The following is a 22,176-nucleotide window of genomic DNA, read 5'->3' on the forward strand; positions in this document are numbered from 1 at the left end:
AAGTATCAGACTCCATTTCACATTACACTAGTTTATTAAAACAAATCACAATAACACTTAGTTCTGTTATTCAAAATTAAACCTTTTTAAGACTCAGTTAGTCAGACCTGCACTCATCTTCTCTGACACAAACTCAACCTCTCTTTCTCTCTCTCTCACTCTCTCTCTCACACACACACACACACACACACTGAGCATTAGTGCCTTTCTCCATTCCTCCGTCTACGGCTCGTCCTGTTGGATCCCGCTGTTGCATGTAAGTTTAGGTGCAAGTTTTCCATATTTACTGTCATCTGATTGCGGCTGCACTTTATCTGTACAGCTTTTACCTGAAATACACAAACACAGTCCATTAATCTAAACTCTTGGCAGCTCGATCGATGGAGCACTGTCAGGTGTTCTTGGGATACCTGGGATCTGTCTCATTGAAATGAACACGCGGTCCATCTTGATTCTGGGACGAGCTCTCGCGAGTAGGAACACTCCAGTAAATGCCAGCAGACACCTGAATAGCACACAAACACAAGACTCAAATCTTAAACTGCAAACAAACAGGAAAGTATTGTTCTAAATTATAATAATTTTTGAGAAGTGCTCACCCGATCACAAACATGATGATGTATATCAAAGATAAACCATAAAATTCTTCATAAAATAAAATGCCTAGAAATACAAAAGTATTCTGTTAAGCATTTTTGTGTTTCCAGGAAAGAAAAGCAACTAGTCTCTATTCTGAAAGTGACGTGACATACGGCTATGATAACCCCCCACCATATTAACCCCCACCCAAAGTGCACAAACACAGCAGTGGGCATTTATACTGCAGTGCTCAGGGTTCAATGTCTTGCTCAAGGGCACCTCAGTCGTGGTGTTGAAGGTGGAGAGAACGCTGTACATTCACTTCCTCCACCTACAATTCCTGCCAGTGTAACCCCTCTCACCCAGGTCCTCTCTGACGCTCCGAGCGGGGCTCGAACTCGGGTCTCCGGCACGGGAGGCGGGCGCACTAACAAGGAGGCTAAATGGCTACAGCCACTAGCGTCTGTCGAGATCGGGGAGTGAGGTTTACCTGCACAGCACCACTCGCTGGCCTCCGTTACACCAGCCCAAGACTCGAACTCACAACCTCGGGATAACTAGTCAGAATCTCTAACCATTAGGCCACGACTTCCCCAAAACACATTTTAACAGACTGACCAGCAACAATGGCGCTCGCGGTGAAGAAAACGTAATTGATGGGCACGATCTCTGTGGCGTCGAACATCTTCATGGCCTGATTCAGAAACCTGAGCAAATGGAGAGAAATGAGCAGGATTCTCCTGAGCACTATAAGTGAGAAGCTCGTGTCAGTGAAGGGTCAAACGCACTTGATCTGAAAGGCACAGGAAGTGACCATGATGATGAACATGATGTAGAAGATGGGATAGGTGAGCTGCAGGTGACTTCCACGGATCGTCTCTGTGATCATTCCTGAAACCGCTTTCACCGAGATCACCGTCACCGAAGCTGCAACAAACATACTCTTTAGTGATACAACATTTATTCATCATGAGCATTACGAATCATTGTAAATCTAGTTTAATCTCTATAGACCGAAATACAAACAACTTCTATGGCAAAATTGGGAGATGGTTTAGGAGCAGTTCTGAATATTGTAGTATAAAATTACATTTGGATCCATTAAATGGTCTTAAATTTCTGGTGGATCTGAAGTCTTGCATGATTTATCTTTTTTTTCCATCAAACAACAAAGTAAAATTAAACGACCTGGGCCCGGTTTCCCGATAAAGCTCACTCTTAGCGCACTAAGAAGACCTCGAAAGATATATCTTCCAAAAGTTGTTTATGTTCCTAAGTGTATTCCCCGAAGTGTCCCTTAGGAAGCTTCTTAGCACGCTGCCTCTTACGGCCGACGTAACAAGAGCGCTGTCCAAAGTGAGGGTGCTGAATTAGTTTGCATTGATTGCTCACACTGTAAACCCTGATAAGTTCACAGAACTTATAAAAAAAAAAATATTTTGTAACAGATTACACAAAAACATTTAAGTGATGTTTTTAAATGTTTTAGGTTTACATAAACTTAAAAAATTTAATTCCAGTTGCCTTAAATTATCTCAGAGTTATCTTAAATAATTATATTTCTGAACTTATAATTAGGGAGTAATTCACTCATAATTTTATCTATTTTTCAACTCCTATAATGTGGGAAATACACTCAAAATTAGGCTTTTGCTGTCCATCCTCAGTCTAACCACAGGCTCTACTCTTCACCACAACGGTAACACTACAAATCCAACATAACATAAACCTTTGTAAAATCTAATATAACACAACATTTATGTATTAACTTATGTCCCTCTATGTTAATCTTGTGTAAAAACACACAAAATAACACTTAATTTCTAAATTTATTTTCCTTGTTTTCTGATGCAAAGCATGCTGGGAACTAGAAAACACAATCATTTTAAGTTTACCTCACTACAACAAATTTTTCAGTTAACAGAACTTATTTAAATTAAGTCCAATGAACTTTCGTTATTATTTGAGTACAATTAACTAATTTCATTTGATTAATTTCACTGTTCGGTTTTACAGTGCAGGAATCGATTTTCCACTTCACGCGATGGTGCATTACAGCGTTAAGAAAGACAACACGTTCTATGCAAATGAAGCATTCCTCAAATTATTATAGTAACATTTATTTTAACATATTTTAAGTTATCAGTAGAATATAGACTATACATTTTATTATCAAATGGTCAGTAATATGTTCACACGATGTGAAGGTTAGATGAACCGGGTATCCCTCGCTAATCATCCACCCTCCTTATCCCGTTCTGCCACTTGAGCTGCTTCTTGACATGGGTTTAACGACTTATAAAAATTATACAATACACTTTTAGATTAATGGTAAGGTACTTTACAATCAGAATTGATTGGCAAGCAGCTGCAGTTACTTCTGTTTAATGCGGTATTGATTGCAATTGGTTTATGTTTTAAATAAAAAGCAACCTATCTACAATGAACAGAGAGAGATAGAGTTAGATACAGAATATGATGGGGAAGCAATGTAAAAAAGGGCACCAAGCCTCTCGTCAGAGGAGGTTGAAGGTTGAAGTTTTGCTGGACCTTGCCACCAGGTCGGAGATCACACCCCTATGGTCCACTATAACCTGCAAGTTTATGGCCACGTCTCCCTTTCGCGATGAGTAACCTACGCCTGATCAATCACTGATGGATTGGTGATAGGGATGAGTGTCATCCACCAGGATGTAATCCCCGGCATGGAGCAGAAGGGCGTTGGTGACAGTGTGGACGCACCTCCACACCGAGGTCTTGATTAGGCCATAGCCCTCTCCCATTACCTCGATGAAGCTCTCTGTAGAATAAAAAACAAACAAAAAAAAATGTAGCGCTGGGATTCAAGGCTTAAAGCAAAATTCTGCCGCATTTGCCTGGCAAGCACAGGTCTGAGAAGGTCCAGCAGCTCCATAATGAGTTGTCTTGGGAGGCAAATTTTTATATATATATATATATATTAGGGGTGTAACGGTTCACAAAATTCACGGTTCGGTTCGATACGATACACTGATGTCACGGTTCGGTTCGATTTGGTTCGATACGTTTTAGATACAGCAAAATGTAAAAACATCTCAACTTTTCAGAATGCCGCAAGCGCACCGCGGGTCATGTGACAAGAACCAACCAATCAGCTTCATCCTTTCCCGTAACAAGGTTGAGAGCTCAGCCAAGATGAAGGAACAGCTGATCATAGTTGTATATGGATTGCAATTTTGAAATAAATTTAGTAGCAGAGCTACTGCAAGCGATTTTTAGAGCTGCAAATCCATTTATCCTTCGCTGAAATTTCCGCGTCTCATGGAGAGAGCACGTCATTGTTGCTTAGCAAAGACAGACGCCTCATGAGCGCTTCTGCCCGAGCGCTTTGGAAAGGAGGAGAAAGATGTGCTAAGCGTTTTCCACGCGTTTTTAGGAGCGATATGTGAACGGCCCCTAAGGCGCTCGCTCACTCAGCACGCGCTGAAGGCTCGTTGCAAAATGTCGAATGCATTTAACAGACCAGAAATATAAGATCCTAAAATAACCAACAGGTCTGGTGTTTGGGTTGGATTCCCTGTAAGCTATAGTGTCTAAATGCTGCAGGGATAGTTTGCTGCGTGCATGTTTCTCCTTTTTTTCGTCTTTTCCCATATAGTACTGACGCATATATCCCAGATATTCCCGCTGGTGTTTTTTTTTTTTTTTTTTTTTTTTTGTAATCCCGCTGGTGTACCCTGTCATGTTGCAGATGCGACATACCGTTGTTTTTTTATCCACCACTCTCTTGCCATCACCATTATAGCTTAAAGGGAATCCAAAGTGCACCCAAACACCAGACCTGTTGGTTATTGGGGGATCTTCTCATTTCTAGTCTGTTAAACGCATTGGCTATTTTGCAACGAGCCTTCAGCGCGTACTGAGTGAGCGAGCGCCTGCTGAGTAGCCTAACATAAACATATAAGATGGTGTTTTTTTCTTCTTCGGGAGTGTCAGGGGCGTTGCCTGTTACGTTGTTTGGGTTATTGGGCTACCTTGTTGAACGCATATCATTATATTTCTATCTCTCTCTCTTTTTTTTTTTTTTTCCAAATATAATTAATTACTCCAACGAACCGTTCGGTATACATAATGCGTACCGCGTACCGAACCGAAAGCGTCGTACCGAACGGTTCAATACGAATACGCGTATCGTTACACCCCTAATATATATATATATATATATATATATATATATATATATATATATATATATATATATATATATATATATATATATATATATATATAGGCTATATATAGCCACATCAGGCAAAATGTCAGAAGGGATTAAGTTTTGCCGAATAAAAAAATTGACATTGACTAAATGGCTCCGCGTCCGGCTCCGTCTTTGATTCAATACAAGGACACGTTGGATCGCTTCTATAGTTGGTCCCTTACTGGACACAACGATGATTACCCATTTATAGATCTTAGCCATTTAGAGCCAAATTGTTTGCCGGATTTTAATTTATCATAAAAATTATTACCAATTCGCTTTAATTACATTACGAAAAAGCCTAGGCTAATTACCACCATATTAGTTCTGATACCACATAAAGTCAACTTCATCAATAGGCCTGTATCCATTGCGAACATAATTTATTATGAGTCTTAAAAGATAACATAAAATCATTGTTGAGCCACAACATTGTCATTGTTTGACTTGTACTTCGCTGCGCAGATTTCTAAAGACTGCTGTACAGTAGCATCATGAGCTCAAGCAACGCTAAGAGAGAGCTTACGAATGGTCCAGACCAACCTTACGAAAGTATGACATACAGAAGATATACTTAGCATACGAACGTGTCGGGAATCGTGCCATAAGGTTAAGAGAGAGGTTAAGGAATAGGTTAAGAACTTCTTAGCAATAAGAACGTTTTGGGGAACCGGGCCCAGATTCTTTAACAGTACGTCTCACATTTTCTTTATCTGCTCTTGTGAGTGAAGAATTGAATGATTTGACTGAATAACCTGTTGTCTTTCTCATCATCTTCATTTTCATAACAACAAGACCAGAATCTGTTCTTACCGAGTAATGCCACCAAGATCATCATGATCACGATGTGTTTCATGTTCCTGCACTTATAGAAATACATCAGGATAGTGAAGAGAATTAGTTCAAACATCTGCAGAGAGAGAGACAGAAAAGAGTTCTGAAGAGCGATATCATTTATGCATGATTAAAGCCGCGTTTCCACCGTTGGAACTTTACCCAAGAACCAGCGACTTTGGGCTGGTATGGTGCGTTTCCACCGTAGGAACCAGGATCTATACTGAACAAAATTATAAACGTAACACTTCTGTTTTTGCCCCCATTTTTTATGAGCTGAACTAAAAGATCTAAGACTTCTTCTATGAACACAAAAGGCCCATTTATCTCAAATATTGTTCACAAATCTGTCTAAATCTGTGTTAGTGAGCACTTCTCCTCAATCCACCTCAGTGGTGTGGCATATCAAGATGCTGATTAGACAGCATGATTATTGCACAGGTGTGTCTTAGGCTAACCATAGTAAAAGGCCACTCTAAAATGTGCAGTTTTACTGTATTTGGGGGGGGGGGGGTCTGAAAACCAGTCAGTATCTGGTGTGACCACTGTTAGTCTCGCAGCACATCTCCTTCTGAGTTGATCAGGTTGTTGAATGTGGCCTGTGGGATGTTGCTCCACTCCTCTTCAATGACTGTGTGAAGTTGCTGGATATTGGCAGGAACTGGAACACGCTGTTGTATACACCGATCCAGAGCATCCTAAACATGCTCAATGGGTGACATGTCCGGTGAGTACGCTGGCCATGCAAGAACTGGGATGTTTTCATCTTCCAGGAATTGTGTACAGATCATAACATGGGGCTGTGCATTATCATGCTGAAACATGAGGTGATGGACATGGATGAATGACACAACAATGGGCCTCAGGATCCTGTCACGTTATGCTATCAATAAAATGCACCTGTGTTCATTGTCCATAACATACTTCTGCCCACACCATAACCCTACCACCACCATGGTCTACTTGATCCACAATGATGACATCAGCAAACCGCTCACCCACACAATGCCATACACGCTGTCTGCCATCTGCCCTGTACAATGAAAACATCATTCATCTGTGAAGAGAACACCTTTCCAAAGTGCCAGACGCCATCGAATGTGAGCATTTGCCCACTCAAGTCTTTTACGACGACAAACTTCAGTCAGGTTGAGACCCCGATGAGGACGACGAGCAGCAAATGAACTTCCCTGAGACAGTTTCTGACATTTTCAGAAATTTTCTGAAATTCTTTGGTTATGCAAACCGATTGTTGAAGCAGCTGTCGGGGTGGCTGGTCTCAGATGATCTTGGAAGTGAAGATGCTGGATGTGGAGGTCCTGCTGGTGTGGTTACACGTGATCTGCAGTTGTGAGGTCAAGTCAACTCAAGTCACCTTTATTTATATACTGCTTTAAACAAAACAGATTGCGTCAAAGCGACTGAACAACATTAATTGGGGAAACAGTGAGTCTATAATGCAAAATGACAGTTAAAAGCAGTTAATCACTGAATTCAGTGATGTCATCATGCAGTGCAGTTCAGTTTAAATAGTGTCTGTGCAATCATTTGCAATCAAGTCAACAGTATCTCTGTAAATGAAGGTGACCCCAACTAAGCAAGCCAGAGGCGACAGCGGCAAGGAACGGAAACTCCATCGGTGACAGAATGGAGAAAAAACCTTGGGAGAAACCAGGCTCAGTTGGGGGTCAGTTCTCCTCTGACCAGACGAAACCAGTAGTTCAATTCCAGACTGCAGCAAAGTCAGATTGTGCAGAAGAATCATCTGTTTCCTGTGGTCTTGTCCTGGTGCTCCTCTGAGACAAGGTCTTTACAGGGGATCTGTATCTGGGCTCTAGTTGTCCTGGTCTCCGCTGTCTTTCAGGGATGTAGAGGTCCTTTCTAGGTGATGATCCACCATCTGGTCTGGATACGTACTGGATCCGGGTGACTGCAGTGACCCTCTGATCTGGACACAGACTGGATCTGGTGGCTACGGTGACCTCGGAACAAGAGAGAAACAGACTAATATTAGCGTAGATGCCATTCTTCTAATGATGTAGCAAGTACATCGGGTGTTATGTGAAGTGTTTCCGGTTCCGGTTTACCTAATTAATGGAGCCAAAAAAAAAGGATTTGGATGTTAGAAGCATATTAGTGTGTTATGTGTATGCCAGGTTAAAGAGATGGGTCTTTAATCTAGATTTAAACTGCAAGAGTGTGTCTGCCTCCCGAACAATGTTAGGTAGGTTATTCCAGAGTTTAAGCGCCAAATAGGAAAAGGATCTGCCGCCCGCAGTTGATTTTGATATTCTAGGTATTATAAAATTGCCTGAATGGATGGATTATCTCGGCAAAGGAGAAGTGCTCACTAACACAGATTTAGACAGATTTGAGGACAATATTTGAGAGAAATAGGCCTTTTATTGTTGGGGCAAAATTAAAACAAAGCATAAGAGACAGGCTCACTCTCAGTTTATAATTAAAAAGAAATCTTTAATTCTTTGCAAAGAAGGTCAGACAGTCATACAGTAACAGAAGTTCCTGCAGAGAGCGACAGAGGAGGCGAGGGCAGTCCTCCCCCTTATATCCCTCTGCTGCATCAAGGTTACAAAGTCTTAGCATCTGTATTTCATGTATTCCATGGATGACAGAAAACACACTCTCTGTGGGTTGTTTCTCACTTAGGTGACCCCCTCAGGTCATCTTCAGGCATTGTCCCCCCACTATATGGCCCAATGACCCTCTCATGGTGTCCACACAGCAATTACAAGACAACACATGCATATATGGGCATACAAAAGCAATGTTAAATGAATTTTTCCACCACAGTACATAGAAAAAGTCTTAGATCTTTGACTTCAGCTCATGTATAATGGGGGCAAAAACAAAAGTGTTGCATTTATAATTTTGTTCAGTGTAAATAAAGTTACAGGTAATAAACGGCCCTCAGAAAGTCCCTGCTGGCGAGGTAGTACTTTTTCAAAGGTCCAGAACTTTCTGGGTTCATTCAGAGTTCACGAAGCAAAATATTACATTGTGATTTCAACCACTAGTGCTGTCTAACTACTGTCATTATGGAATGTAGTTTTAAAAGTATTTCAGGGGAGAATGTATAGTGTTGTTCAAAATAATAGCAGTACAATGTGACTAATCAGAATAATCCAGGTTTTTAGTTACCAGTAGGTGCATTAGATTCTAAGAAAACAAACAAGACCCAGCATTCATGATATGCACTTTCTTAAGGCTGTGCACAAATAGCAGTGTCTGCCATTGACTCTACCTTTGTTCATAGGATTTAGCAATCCTGTAAGTCACTAAACTAATATTTAGTTGTATGACTGACCACAGTTTTTTTTAAAACTGCTTCACATCTGTGTGGCATGGAGTCAACCAACTTGTGGCACCTCTCAGCTGTTATTCCACTCCATGATTCTTTAACAACAAACCACAATTCATTTACATTTCTTGGTTTTGCTTCAGAAACAGCATTTTTGATATCACCCCACAAGTTTTTGATTGGATTATGGTCCAGGGACTGGGCTGTCCTCTCTATAACATTCATTTTGTTGGTTTGGAACCAAGACTTTGCCCGTTTACTAGTATGTTTGGGGTCATTGTCTTGTTGAAACAACCATTTCAAGGCCATATCCTCTTCAGCATAAAGTCTACATGCTCTTCATGTATTTTGGCATATGCAAACTGATCCATGATCCCTGGTATGCGATAAATAGGCCCAACACCATAGTAGGAGAAACATGCCCATATCATGATGCTTGCACCTCCATGCTTCACTGTCTTCACTGTGTACTGTGGCTTGAATTCAGAGTTTGGGGGTCGTCTCACAAACTGTCTGTGGCCCTTGGACCCAAAAAGTACAATTTTACTCTCATCAGTCCACAAAATGTTCCTCCATTTCTCTTTAGGCCAGTTGATGTGTTCTTTGGCAAATTGTAACCTCTTCTGCACATGCCTTTTTTTTAACAGAGGGACTTTGCGGGGGATTCTTGAAAATAGATTAGCTTCACACAGACGTCTTCTAACTGTCACAGTACTTACAGGTAACTCCAGACTGTCTTTGATCATCCTGGAGGTGATCATTGGCTGAGCCTTTGCCATTCTGGTTATTCTTCTATCCATTTTGATGGTTGTCTTCCGTTTTCTTCCACGTCTCTCTGGTTTTGCTCTCCATTTTAAGGCATTGGAGATCATTTTAGCTGAACAGACTATCATTTTTTGCACCTCTTTATAGGTTTTCCCCTCTCCAATCAACTTTATAATCAAAGTGCGCTGGTCTTGTGAACAATGTCTTGAATTGACCATTTTCCTCAGGCTTTAAGTGCATTTTCAACAAGTGCTGGCTTCATCATTAAATAGGGGCCACCTGATTCACACCTGTTTTTTCACAAAATTTATGACCTCGGTGATTGAATGCCACACTGCTGTTTTTTTTTAACACACCCCTTTCAACTAATTGCCCAATTGCACAGCCTTACGAATGTGTATCACCTACTGGTAACTTGTTTGCCACGTAGCAATAAAAAATATACTGAAAACCTGGGCCCGGTTCCCCAAAACGTTCTTATCGCTAAGTAGTTCTTAACCTATTCCTTAACCTCTCTCTTAACCTTATGGCACGATTCCCAACACGTTCGTACGTTGAGTATATCTTCTGTATGTCATATTTTCGTAAGGTTGGTCTGGAGCATTCGTAAGCTCTCTCTTAGCGTTGCTTGAGCTCATGATGCTACTGTACAGCAGTCTTTAGAAATCTGCGCAGCGAAGTACAAGTCAAACAATGACAATGTTGTGGCTCAACAATGATTTTATGTTATTTTTTAAGACTCATAATAAATTATGTTCGCAATGGATACAGGCCTATTTATGAAGTTGACTTTATGTGGTATCAGAACTAATATGGTGGTAATTAGCCTATGCTTTTTCGTAATGTAATTAAAGCGAATTGGCAATCAATTTTTTGATAATTAAAATCTGGCAAACAATTTGGCTCTAAATGGCTAAGATCTATAAATGGGTAAGCATGGTGGTGTCCAGTTCCAACGTGTCCTTGTATTGAATCAAAGACGGAGCCGGACGCGGAGCCGTTTAGTCCATGTCTATGTTTTTATTCGGCAAAACTAAATCCCTTTTGACATTTTGCCTGACGTGGATATATTAAAAAAAATTCGCCTCCCAAGACAACTCATTATGGAGCTGCTGGACCTTCTCAGACCTGCGCTTGCCAGGCAAACACGGCGGAATTTTGTTTTAAGGCCTGGATGACCTGGTGGATGGCACACTCATCCCTATCACCAATCCATCAGTGATTGATCAGGCGTAGGTTACTCATCGCGAAAGGGAGACGTGGCCATAAACTTGCAGGTTATAGTGGACCATAGGGGTGTGATCTTCGACCTGGTGGCAAGGTCCAGCAAAACTTCAACCTCCTCTGACGAGAGGCTTGGTGCCCTTTTTTACATTGCTTCCCCATCATATTCTGTATCTAACTCTATCTCTCTCTGTTCATTGTAGATAGGTTGCTTTTTATTTAAAACATAAACCAATTGCAATCAATTGTTATATAATCAATTGCGTTACATTTTAAAATACTATACAAAATAATTAATCAGAATACTTACTCCTGCTCACTCACGACAAAGAACTCCCCGCTCAAGCTCGCCATCTCTGCAAGATTAACGATGGCAGTTTGCACGCACAGCTACTAGAACATTTACATCTGCCAGACAGGTTGCTGACGTTGTTAAGCTTCGTTTGAGTCTGCGCGTCAGAAACGGAAGTGCTAAAAAACGCTAAAACTGGGCTTCATTTGTCTCAATTGAGTTCCAATGGGGTCGCTGTGTCCATTTCTTTTACTGTCTATGCTACGAACTCCCGAACTGATTCAAATGGTTCGCGATCCCCAAATTTACTCAAATGATTCCCGAACCCGCTTTGAACTCCCGAACTGACTCAAATGATTCGCGATCCCGCTACGAACTCCCGAACTGATTCAAATGATTCGCGATCCCCAAATTGACTCAAATGATTCCCGAACCCGCTTTGAACTCCCGAACTGACTCAAATGATTCGCGATCCCAATACACATAATGCTATAAAAGTGTGCACATAGAGAGAAATAAACAGCAGATTTTCATGTTAACAACTTCTTTAACTTGAGCAAACGCTGCTAATACACATACATTTGTTAATAAAGTAAATAAAACGAAAACATGAATGTTTTAATGCTACTGAATAAAAATAAACGAGAAAATAAAAACAGTCTCTGCTCATCATGACAGGACCTGGATCAGTGAGCTGCGTCTCGGGCCGATGACGTCACTTCCAGGGAGTCATGTTGTACACGCCCCCGTCCCTTGACTCCACCCCCCACGTCAAAACAGTGTCACAAAGAGAGACGTCCAGAAAAGTAAAGCGCAAAGGGAAAATGGTATCGCAAGCTCAAACTAGACTGACACACAAAATAAAAGCAACATTGCAAATAAATTAATAGATATGATCATGGAAAATATTTATTGCAAAATCATTGCTTTCGCGCTGTTTCATTTGTTTTGCAATTCTTAATTTTTGTTTGCAAAAAGCAAAAAGCAAACAAAAGTATTTTCCTCAATACATTAAATAAAATGTTTTACATTTGTTTTTGTTTTTATTGTTTTTGTATATTTTAAACAAGGTAAATCTTTCTGATTTATTAAAATAAAAAGTCACACACATGGATTTTTCTGGGCTAAGCCCCGGATCTCCACACACCCTAGGACCACCCGTTACTGACCATTTGATATTTTAATTTATAGTCTATATTTTGCTGACAACTTACACTGTTAAAATAAATGTTACTGTAATAATTTGAGGAATGTTTCATTTGCATAGAACGTGTTGTCTTTCTTAACGCTGTATTGCACCATCGCGTGAAGTGGAAAATCGATTCCTGAGCAATCGATGGCAACTAATTCAGCACCCTCACTTTGGACAGCGCTCTTGTTACGTCAGACGTAAGAGGCAGCGTGCTAAGCTTCCTAAGGGCCAATTCGGGGAATACACTTAGGAACATAAACAACTTTGGTAAGATATATCTTTCAAGGCCTTCTTAGTGCGCTAAGAGTGAGCTTTATCGGGGAACCGGGCCCTGGATTATTCTGGTTGGTCACATTGTACTGCTATTATTTTGTAATTTAGGCTGTATATATATACAGATTTCCCTAACTACATTTCTGTGGCTATTAATATGTTTAAATCACCAGACTATTTGCCTAATCTTCATGGTACATTAGACCGTGATGGAAGTTCAGAAAGCAACAGGTCTGGGGGGAAAATAGTTCCTAGGGAAAAAAAGTTCCTGGTACAGTTGTTCCGGGTAATTTTGGTGGAAACACAGCAGAAGTGTCACTCAAGCGAGGATTTTATTTCACTTCTCTTAGTGTCACTTTACTAATGCTGTAAAATGTGATTAGTTATCTGTACTGTAACTTGGTCAAGATTACAAAAGACTTACGAAGTAAATCAGAAAGGTCCAGCTGACCAGCGAGCGCTCCACCATGTTGGCCGTGACATGAGGTGATGAATGAGGGGCGAATGTCACCAGGAAGTAGGTGCCGGTCAGCGCTAAGGCACCTCCTGCCGACAAAACATCTTCATTACAAAAACATTGAGGAAAGCTGCTTGAAACCTGTTTTTTGTTACATTATCATGAAACCATGACCACTGCTTTCACATCATAGAGTATTTTAATGATGTCCTTACTGCCTTTTCAGTTGTGTTGCTGTCTATACAGGGTCAGAAAGCTCTCGGATTTCATCAATAAAATAAATCATAAAATTTATAAATAAAATAAAATATATTCATCAATAAAATCACAAAATCGTGCTTTATATGTATATATAATATAACTTTAATTATGAATTATTTTTTACTAATTTGTTTATTTTCCTACAAAACAAGAGAAGACAAGAACTTCATTATGAGATGTCAAAAAAGACTCTAATCTCACCGAGGATATCTGAAGCCCGTAACGTCTCCTTGAGGAACACCACAGAAATGACAGCACTCACTGAAAGAGAGAAACAGAGCCAGTTTTTATGCTTTTGAACATCATTTGTAGAGTTAAATACTGACTCTTGAACTACAGAACTGCAGCATTTGGACCCATGATCAACTGTGTCATGTTTTAATGAACAGAGAGAAGGTCTTACCGATGACAGACACACAGCCGAGAGGAGCGATGAGCGATGCTGGAGCAAATCCATATGCAGCAAAGTTCCCCAGCTCCCCCAAACCCATCAGCAGGATCCCACACCACCACAGACGGCTGGTGTAGTACGGCTTCATCCCTCGCTGCGACTGCCGCACATGTGTGTATTTCTGCACAAACACCAGCGACACTACCACAGTTTAGCAGAGACTACCTCTAAACATCAAACACATGCAGTACCGAAACACTGAAAGAGTGCTAGTGTGTGTGATTGTGTGAGCGAGCCGAGCTTCACCTGGATATTCAAGGAGATGCTGATGAGAAAGTTTCCACATACTGCGATGCAGATCCCCACAATATAAACCTACGAACAAAAAACATCAGCTTGGGGTGTCACTAGTGTGGGGAGATCGGACAGAGTACAGGAAAACCCAGTGCCACCCCCAAACCAGCACATTCCTCATCCCTAAAACACCATTTGCTGAATTATGTCTCCAGGACCAATAAGGATGATTCAAGAACATGAGCTACATGTACATCAACATCAACTAGATGTGTGCTAAACCAAAACTCTTTAAGATTTTTAGCTGGATGAGAAACCTTGAGATGAAAAAAAATCAGAACTGAAATAAAGTTTGAATTTATTGTTTAAGATTAGAGGTTGTAGTCACTGTAGTTTGAGTTTCATGTCAGATCAGAGGTTGTAGTTGCTGTATCTGGAGTTTATTATTTCAGTTAAAGGTTGTAATAGCTGTGGATTAAGTTTAGTCTCAGATCAGAGGTTGTAGTCACTACTGTATCTTGAGTCTAGTCTCAGATCAGAGGTTGCAGATGCTGTATCTCGAGTTTAATTTCAGATTAGAGGTTGTAGTTGCTGTAGATTAAATTTAGTCTCATATTAGAGGTTGCAGTCGCTGTAGTTTGAGTTTATTATTTCAGATTAGACATTGTAGTCGCTGTAGTTTAAATTTAGTTTCAGATCAGAGGTAGTCGCTGTATCTTGGGTTTATTATTTCAGAGGTTGAAGTCGCTGTAGATTGAGTTTAGTCTCAGATCAGAGGTTGTAGTCGCTGTATCTTGAGTTTAGTCTCAGATCAGAGGTTGTAGTCGCTGTATCTTGAGTTTAGTCTCAGATCAGAGGCTGTAGTCGCTGTATCTTGAGTTTAGTCTCAGATTAGAGGTTGCAGATGCTGTATCTTGAGTTTAGTTTCAGATCAGAGGTTCTAGTCACTGTATCTTGGGTTTATTATTTCAGTTAGAGGTTGAAGTCACTGTAGATTGAGTTTAGTCTCATATCAGAGGTTGCAGTCGCTGTATCTTCACTTTAGTCTCAAGTTAGAGGTTGCAAATGCTTTATCTTGAGTTTAGTCTCAGATTAGAGGTTGAAGATGATGTATCTTGAGTTTAGTCTCAGATCAGAGGTTGCAGATGGTGTATCTCAAGTTTAGTTTCAGATTAAAGGTTGCAGATCAGAGGTTGTATTCATTGTAGATTGAGTTTAGTCTCAGATAAGAGGTTGCAGATGCTGTATCTTGAGTTTAGTCTCAGATTAGAGGTTGCAGATGCTGTATCTTGAGATTAGTTTCAGATCAGAGGTTGTAGTCATTGTAGATTGAGTTTAGTCTCAGATAAGAGGTTGCAGATGCTGTATCTCGCGTTTAGTCTCAGATCAGAGGTTGCAGATGGTGTATCTCGAGTTTAGTCTCAGATCAGAGGTTGCAGATGCTGTATCTTGAGTTTAGTCTCAGATTAGAGGTTGCAGATGGTGTATCTCGAGTTTAGTCTCAGATCAGAGGTTGCAGATGGTGTATCTCGAGTTTAGTCTCAGATTAGAGGTTGCAGATGGTGTATCTCGAGTTTAGTCTCAGATTAGAGGTTGCAGATGGTGTATCTCGAGTTTAGTCTCAGATCAGAGGTTGCAGATGGTGTATCTTGAGTTTAGTCTCAGATCAGAGGTTGCAGATGGTGTATCTCGAGTTTAGTCTCAGATTAGAGGTTGCAGATGCTGTATCTTGAGTTTAGTCTCAGATTAGAGGTTGCAGATGGTGTATCTCGAGTTTAGTCTCAGATTAGAGGTTGCAGATGGTGTATCTCGAGTTTAGTCTCAGATCAGAGGTTGCAGATGGTGTATCTCGAGTTTAGTCTCAGATTAGAGGTTGCAGATGCTGTATCTTGAGTTTAGTCTCAGATCAGAGGTTGCATATGCTGTATCTTGAGAATAGTTTCAGATCAGAAGTTGTAATCATTGTAGACTGAGTTTAGGCTCAGATTAGAGGTTGCAGATTCTCTATTTTGAGATTAGTTTTAGATTAGAGGTTGTAGTTACTGTAGATTGAGTTTAGTCCCATTTTAGGTTGCATTCGCTTTATCTTGAGTCTATTATTTCAGATTAGAGGTTGTAGTTGCTGTAGTTTTAATTTAGTTTCAGATCAGAGGTTTTAGTTACTGTATCTTGAGTTTATTATTTCAGTTAGAGGTTGAAGTTGCTGTAGTTTGAGTTTAGTCTCAGAGTAGAAGTTGCAGATGCTGAATCTTGAGTTTAGTCTGATGAGACTAGTTTAGTTTCAGAATAGTGGCATAGTGGCATTACTGCATTGTTATTTTTGTACCTCCATCCTGGATCTTGACCTGTCCTTTCCACAAGGTGTATAAAGAGACAAACACACTGCACCACTGGTAAATGAAAAGAACAACAGACACAAATTCAACAGCTGTGGTCATATTCATCTCTCTGACATTCAGCTGCTGTATATATATTATTACTCTTTTATTAATTTTGGAAAATATTGACTTTCTTCATTTAAAACTCCATAAAATAAAAATAAAAATAAAAAAAGCAAACAACCAACCAACCAAAAAAAAAAAAAACTTATGAAACAACCTGACATCAAACACCAGGGGCCTGTACCATGAAGCTGGATTAGCTGGCTTAGCTGGCTTGCCAGGTAAATTTCAGGTTAGTTTAATCCTGGGTTTTTAGGTACCATGTAAGTGGCTGGACTTTTAGCGGCATTCATTGCCATAGTAATTTACACTCCACGGCTAACCTGCTCTGGGGAAGGTTATGTTCTGGGTTAGAGATGTCAGACTGAAGCTGGACTAATCAGATGTAAGAGAAGTGACACATCTCTGACAAAAAGTCACTCCAGTTAATGTTGCTCCAAAATAAAGGTCACTATTGCTAAAAAAAAAAACAAATAGAAATTTGGCATTAATGATAATAAGGGAGTCATCTTATGATTTATATAATTATTGTGTTTCATATTATTATTATTTATCTTTTACACAAAAGCAATTTTAGTTTAACAGTTATTGACCTTATATGTTCGAGTGTCCATTACTATGTGTTTTCAAATGTATGAATTAAGTTAACAAGTTTCACTTGTGACTGCACTAATAGAGCAAGATAATTTATTTTATTTGTCCTCCTTAATTTTTCAAATGACATTTAAGTTTGTCATATTCTTATCTCTTAACCTTTAACAAAACCTTTAACCTTTAGTTTTGAATCTCGCTGGGTCTCTCGCGAGAAGTAAATCAAACTTGCTTTGTGTTGCAAGGCCCCTGATTGGCTGGTCTCCATAAACTCAGGATCACAATAAGCGCTAACAAAGAAAGTTGAAGAACAGCATCATGGTACCAACAAAGCCGAATTGCAGAGGTTTGGTTTTGTCAACTCAAAATGGACCCTGTAACTCTGAATTTGTTCAGCTACCATCATGGTACAAGCCCCAGAAATACTTAATGATAAGCAACCACTCAACAGCCAACAAAATAACAAGACTAATAAGGCTTGAGTTAAAAGCTCACTCCACACTTCTTATGCATATCAACAGCAGTATCTTCAAGAAAACATTTATGAGTAGAAATACATACGGCTTCTCCAGAACAGGAACGGGAGGCAGTGCTGGGACTCTCTCTCTCTCTATCTCTCTCTCCACCCTTGTGTGTGTGTGTGTGTGTGTGTGTGTGTGTGTGTTTGTGTGTGTGTGCCTGTTCATGCTTACAGGACTCTTTGTGCAGGGCAGGACAATTGTGTTCTGTGAGTGTGTGTGAGTTGCAGGCGGGGGCAGTCTGTGCTGGATGGACAGTAGATCTATTATCTTATTGTACAGGACATTCTTGCATGCTAACACTGAGAATATGTTTTAATGTGTGATTGTAAGGTTTACAGTAGCAAAACTGGCCAATGAAACCTTAAATAAAACAAACAACCAACACAATATCAAATCAAAATGGCTCATGATCATCATAAAAGTAAAGAAAATTTTATTTAAAGATACAGAAAATAAAAGGCTAAGTTGTCTGTATATTACTTACAAAGGCTCTGTTTTAAGTGGGCTTTTCTCAACTGGAAGTCTAAACATTTCCCAAGGTTTTTTTCTCCATTTCTGTCACCAACACTTTTGAAATAGAGTTTAAATGGATGATGACTGAAATCACTGAATCATCAATAAAATGAATTTAGCTGGAAAAATTACTCTTGGTTTACTGACAATCTATTTTCCTGTTAGACTCTGTAAAGCTGCTTAGACATTTATTGGTCAGACACTTTTTATCCATACATTACTTTATCTAGTGTAAACCACAACTGCCAAAAAAAGGCTCCTGAGATGCTTTACCCAGTTATGAGTTATGACAGATATCATATTTTTACAGTAGACACGCCCGTCGGGTCTCCGTGGATTCTGTGGACACTGTGGGATATTTTCCAGAGCTGACTTAAAGTCATCAGCGTTTTAACATTTTAAACGGACAGAAACGTGTTTTTGTATCATGATATCGCCCCCGTCATGTGCGGGATTCAGCGGCGTCACTGTCGTGCGCGCGCCTGCAGATGTGCGCGTGCTGTGAACGCTGGAATATCGCCGTGAGTTTATCACGCTCTAAAACGCCTCACATATGAATCATATTCACAGAAACTGCATGTGAATAAGAAACGAGTTCGCCGAGATCGGCTTAACCGGGAGGATTCATCGAGCTGTTCGCGATTCTTGTGACAGATGAAAGGTTCCTGTGAAGATATCTGCCGCTTCGAGGGAGCCGATGCAGTAAATGGATATATTGATGGGAGAACGTTTGTAAACGGTTTTGTCATTCTGCTTAATTTGCACCAGACTGCAGCTCCTCAGAGACAGACCAAACTCACAGAAGACTGTGCTTCCCTCATCCTCTGAGTGATCCGTCATGAGCGTGCAGAGCGCCTGCGCGCCGGAGGAGGGCGCTATACGCATCAATGTGGGAGGCTTCCGGCGGCGACTGCTGTCCAAGCGACTCTCTCGCTTCCCCGAGACCAGACTCGCTCGCCTGCTAAGGTGTCGGTCCAAAGAGTCCATCCTCGAACTGTGCGACGACTACGACGACTCTGAAAATGAGTTCTACTTTGACCGCAATCCGGCGCTTTTCCCTTATGTGTTACACTTCTACAACACGGGGCGGCTACACGTCATGGATGAGCTCTGCATCTTTTCCTTCAGTCAGGAGATTGAGTACTGGGGCATTGACGAGCTATTCCTCGACTCGTGCTGCAGCGGCTCCTATCACTGCCGCATGATGGAACCCGAGGAGACCGACTGGGATGACAAGAGTGAAGAGAGGAGCACCACTTCATCTTTTGATGAGATCCTGGAGTTCTACAATGATGCCGGTAAATTTGACAAGCAGCTGCTCGGAAGCGTCCGGAGGAGAATCTGGTTGATGCTGGACAATCCTGGCTATTCCATCCCCAGCCGGCTCATCAGTATCTTCTCCATTCTGGTGTTGTTGGTCTCCATTGCCACCATGTGTATGAACAGCATGAGTGAGTTCACGCAGCTGGACGCTGATGGAAAGCCCCGTGAGGACCCTCGCTTCGAGGTCGTGGAGCATTTTGGAATTGGGTGGTTCACGTTTGAGCTGCTCTCCAGATTCGCTGTGGCACCAGACCTTCTGCATTTCTTCAAACACCCTCTGAACCTGATCGACCTGGTGTCCATCTTGCCTTTTTATCTGACCCTGGTCATTAACCTGGTGGCGGAGAGCAGCCCAGCACTGGCGAACCTGGGTCGAGTGGCTCAGGTGCTGAGATTGATGAGGGTCTTCCGCATCCTGAAGCTGGCGCGTCACTCCACAGGCCTGCGCTCGCTCGGAGCCACGCTCAAGAACAGCTACAAGGAGATCGGCCTGCTGCTGCTGTATTTGGCCGTGGGAGTGTCCTTCTTCTCCGTCATGGCCTACACCGTCGAGAAAGAGGACAACGAGGGATTGAACACCATCCCTGCCTGCTGGTGGTGGGCCACGGTCAGCATGACCACTGTGGGATACGGCGACGTTGTTCCTGGCTCCGTCGTGGGCAAATTGACGGCCTCAGCTTGCATACTCGCAGGAATATTGGTTGTCGTGCTTCCTATCACTTTGATATTTAATAAATTTTCTCTGTTTTACAAGAGACAGAAACAGCTGGAGACCGTCATGCGGAGCTGCAACTTCGACGGGGGAATAAAGGAGGCTCCGTCTGTGAATCTGAGGAATTACTATGCTCACAAAGTCAAAACACTGATGGCCAGTCTGTCCAACATGAGTCGCAGTTCACCCAGTGATCACAGTTTAAACATGTCTCTGCATTAGACGGGAACAGCTTGATGTCAGTGGTGCGTTTTCATCATAGATCTCACACCTAATTCTGATCTCAACAGCAAGACTCGCAGAACATCTGATCATAATAATGGTGTGTGTATGTATATACGAGCAGGGAAGGGACCCTTAGTGAATCAACTCCTTCTTCTGGGATCTCTCTCAGTTTTCTCTCCAGCATGCGCAGCAGCTTCGTTTAGTTTGAGGGAACAGCAGGTCTTTACTGGGGATTTAGTGCTGAATCTCTCCTGGTTGTCACGATATATGCAGTGAGATAGATGTTTTCTCTATCGCTGTTATACAGAAAGGAAAAACAATTGAAGTGACTAGATTAACTGTACTGATATTATTTTGACTATCTGTAAATGAAGGTTTACAGTCAGGGCGTCCTTAGCTGACACAGGGCCCCTTTCAATCCGTTCACAATCTCTGTGGGGACCCCTCAAGTGCGGGGTCCTAAGGATGGTCCTGTTTATAGTGATCCAGGTAAATCTTTACACCATCAGAGATGTAACAACAGTCCATCTGAAATCAACTTTGAAACAAGTGATTTTCAGTGATGTTTTGTCAGGGCTGTGTCGGTACGATTATCAGTGTCAACCTTCATGGAGGAAATAGAAGTAATCATCCCTATCCCCTTGGAGTGGAGACTTTTGAGTGAGCAGGGCACGTGCGTTATTAACTGTGTATATTAACTGTGTTTATTTGCAACAGTTATGCTACATAATGGCATGCATGTGCCCCTGCTCACTCAAAATCCCCACTCCAAGGGGATAGGGAAGATCACTTCTATTTGGGATTAGCCCGTGAACCGTACGGCATACTCCTATGTTTTGTTGCTTTTGAATGAATTTCACACGTCCCTAAGGCAAACCAATTTCTGTTCTACAGTTGTCAGAGGTGATACGTCAAGTTATCATTCTTCATTTGTTAGTATCGCTGTTGTTTGATTTGAATTGTAAATGCAGAATGTGATCCTGACGGTTAGGGTCAGAGGTCTGACATCGTGCTGCATTAGAATTAAACAGTATATGGTCACATGTAAAGGTCAAATATGTGTGTTTAGGTGTTTTCTGGTGTAATCTTAAAATGTGGATGTGAGGACAGAATCAGATTCATTACATAATGTACTTGAGCTCATGTTCTGTGCTAGAAAGCTGTACACAACATCTGAATCAGCTAATAATGAGCACTAATGTGTTATTACCTGTGTGGATTTGTTATCTTTGTAGCTCATAATTTATTTTCTTTTTAAAACCACTGAGATTGCAATTTTCTCAGTGCTTTTTTTGCATTGTGACAGTATTTTCATGAAACAATTACCCCCAAAATCTCATAACTCTAATGTGTAATAAAATAAATGTCAGTGTTGGATGTGCTGCCTAACATTTATTTAACAAATCATTGAATAAAAACTGTTGCTTTGAGAAGAATCTAACAAAAGCCATTTAAATCATGGCAATTACAAGAAACTTATTTGTCTAGATGCATTACAGTAATGAGAGTGTATTGTTTTCTTTTTTTGGATTATGGTAATAATGATAATTGTCAAGAAAATATTTTTTCTGCTCTTAGTAGAACATTATCATGATGCTTTTGAAAATGGGCTTCTGAGCTTTATTGGCATGACTTGCACAGTATTGCCAAAGCAATGTCCATTACATGAATTAAGGAATAAATTATTATATAATTTATAAACAAAACAAAAACACATCTGTAAAATAATTAA

The 22,176-nt window shown here is 40.8% G+C and overlaps 2 protein-coding genes across 2 annotated transcripts; one reads left to right on the top strand and one right to left on the bottom strand.

The window, feature by feature from the left end:
- Window positions 1-15: 15 nt before the first annotated feature.
- nipal2 (NIPA like domain containing 2) lies at window positions 16-17,791 on the bottom strand. The gene is made up of 12 exons (XM_026227966.1): window positions 17,712-17,791; window positions 16,445-16,508; window positions 14,131-14,199; window positions 13,837-14,005; window positions 13,635-13,694; window positions 13,140-13,261; window positions 5,630-5,726; window positions 1,368-1,506; window positions 1,198-1,286; window positions 600-663; window positions 411-505; window positions 16-329 (listed from the first exon to the last, which is right to left on the bottom strand). Exons 2-12 carry the CDS (start codon window positions 16,448-16,450, stop codon window positions 223-225), a joined length of 1,017 nt encoding a protein of 338 aa, XP_026083751.1. The 5' UTR covers window positions 16,451-16,508; window positions 17,712-17,791; the 3' UTR covers window positions 16-222.
- Window positions 17,792-18,540: 749 nt separating this feature from the next.
- On the top strand, window positions 18,541-21,816 carry kcns2 (potassium voltage-gated channel modifier subfamily S member 2). The gene has a single exon (XM_026227967.1). The coding sequence runs from the start codon at window positions 19,023-19,025 to the stop codon at window positions 20,439-20,441; it is 1,419 nt and encodes a 472-aa protein (XP_026083752.1). The 5' UTR covers window positions 18,541-19,022; the 3' UTR covers window positions 20,442-21,816.
- Window positions 21,817-22,176: the final 360 nt, after the last annotated feature.

The sequence above is a fragment of the Carassius auratus genome, chromosome 41 (genome assembly GCF_003368295.1).
Source record: "Carassius auratus strain Wakin chromosome 41, ASM336829v1, whole genome shotgun sequence".
Taxonomy (NCBI): Eukaryota; Metazoa; Chordata; class Actinopteri; order Cypriniformes; family Cyprinidae; genus Carassius; species Carassius auratus.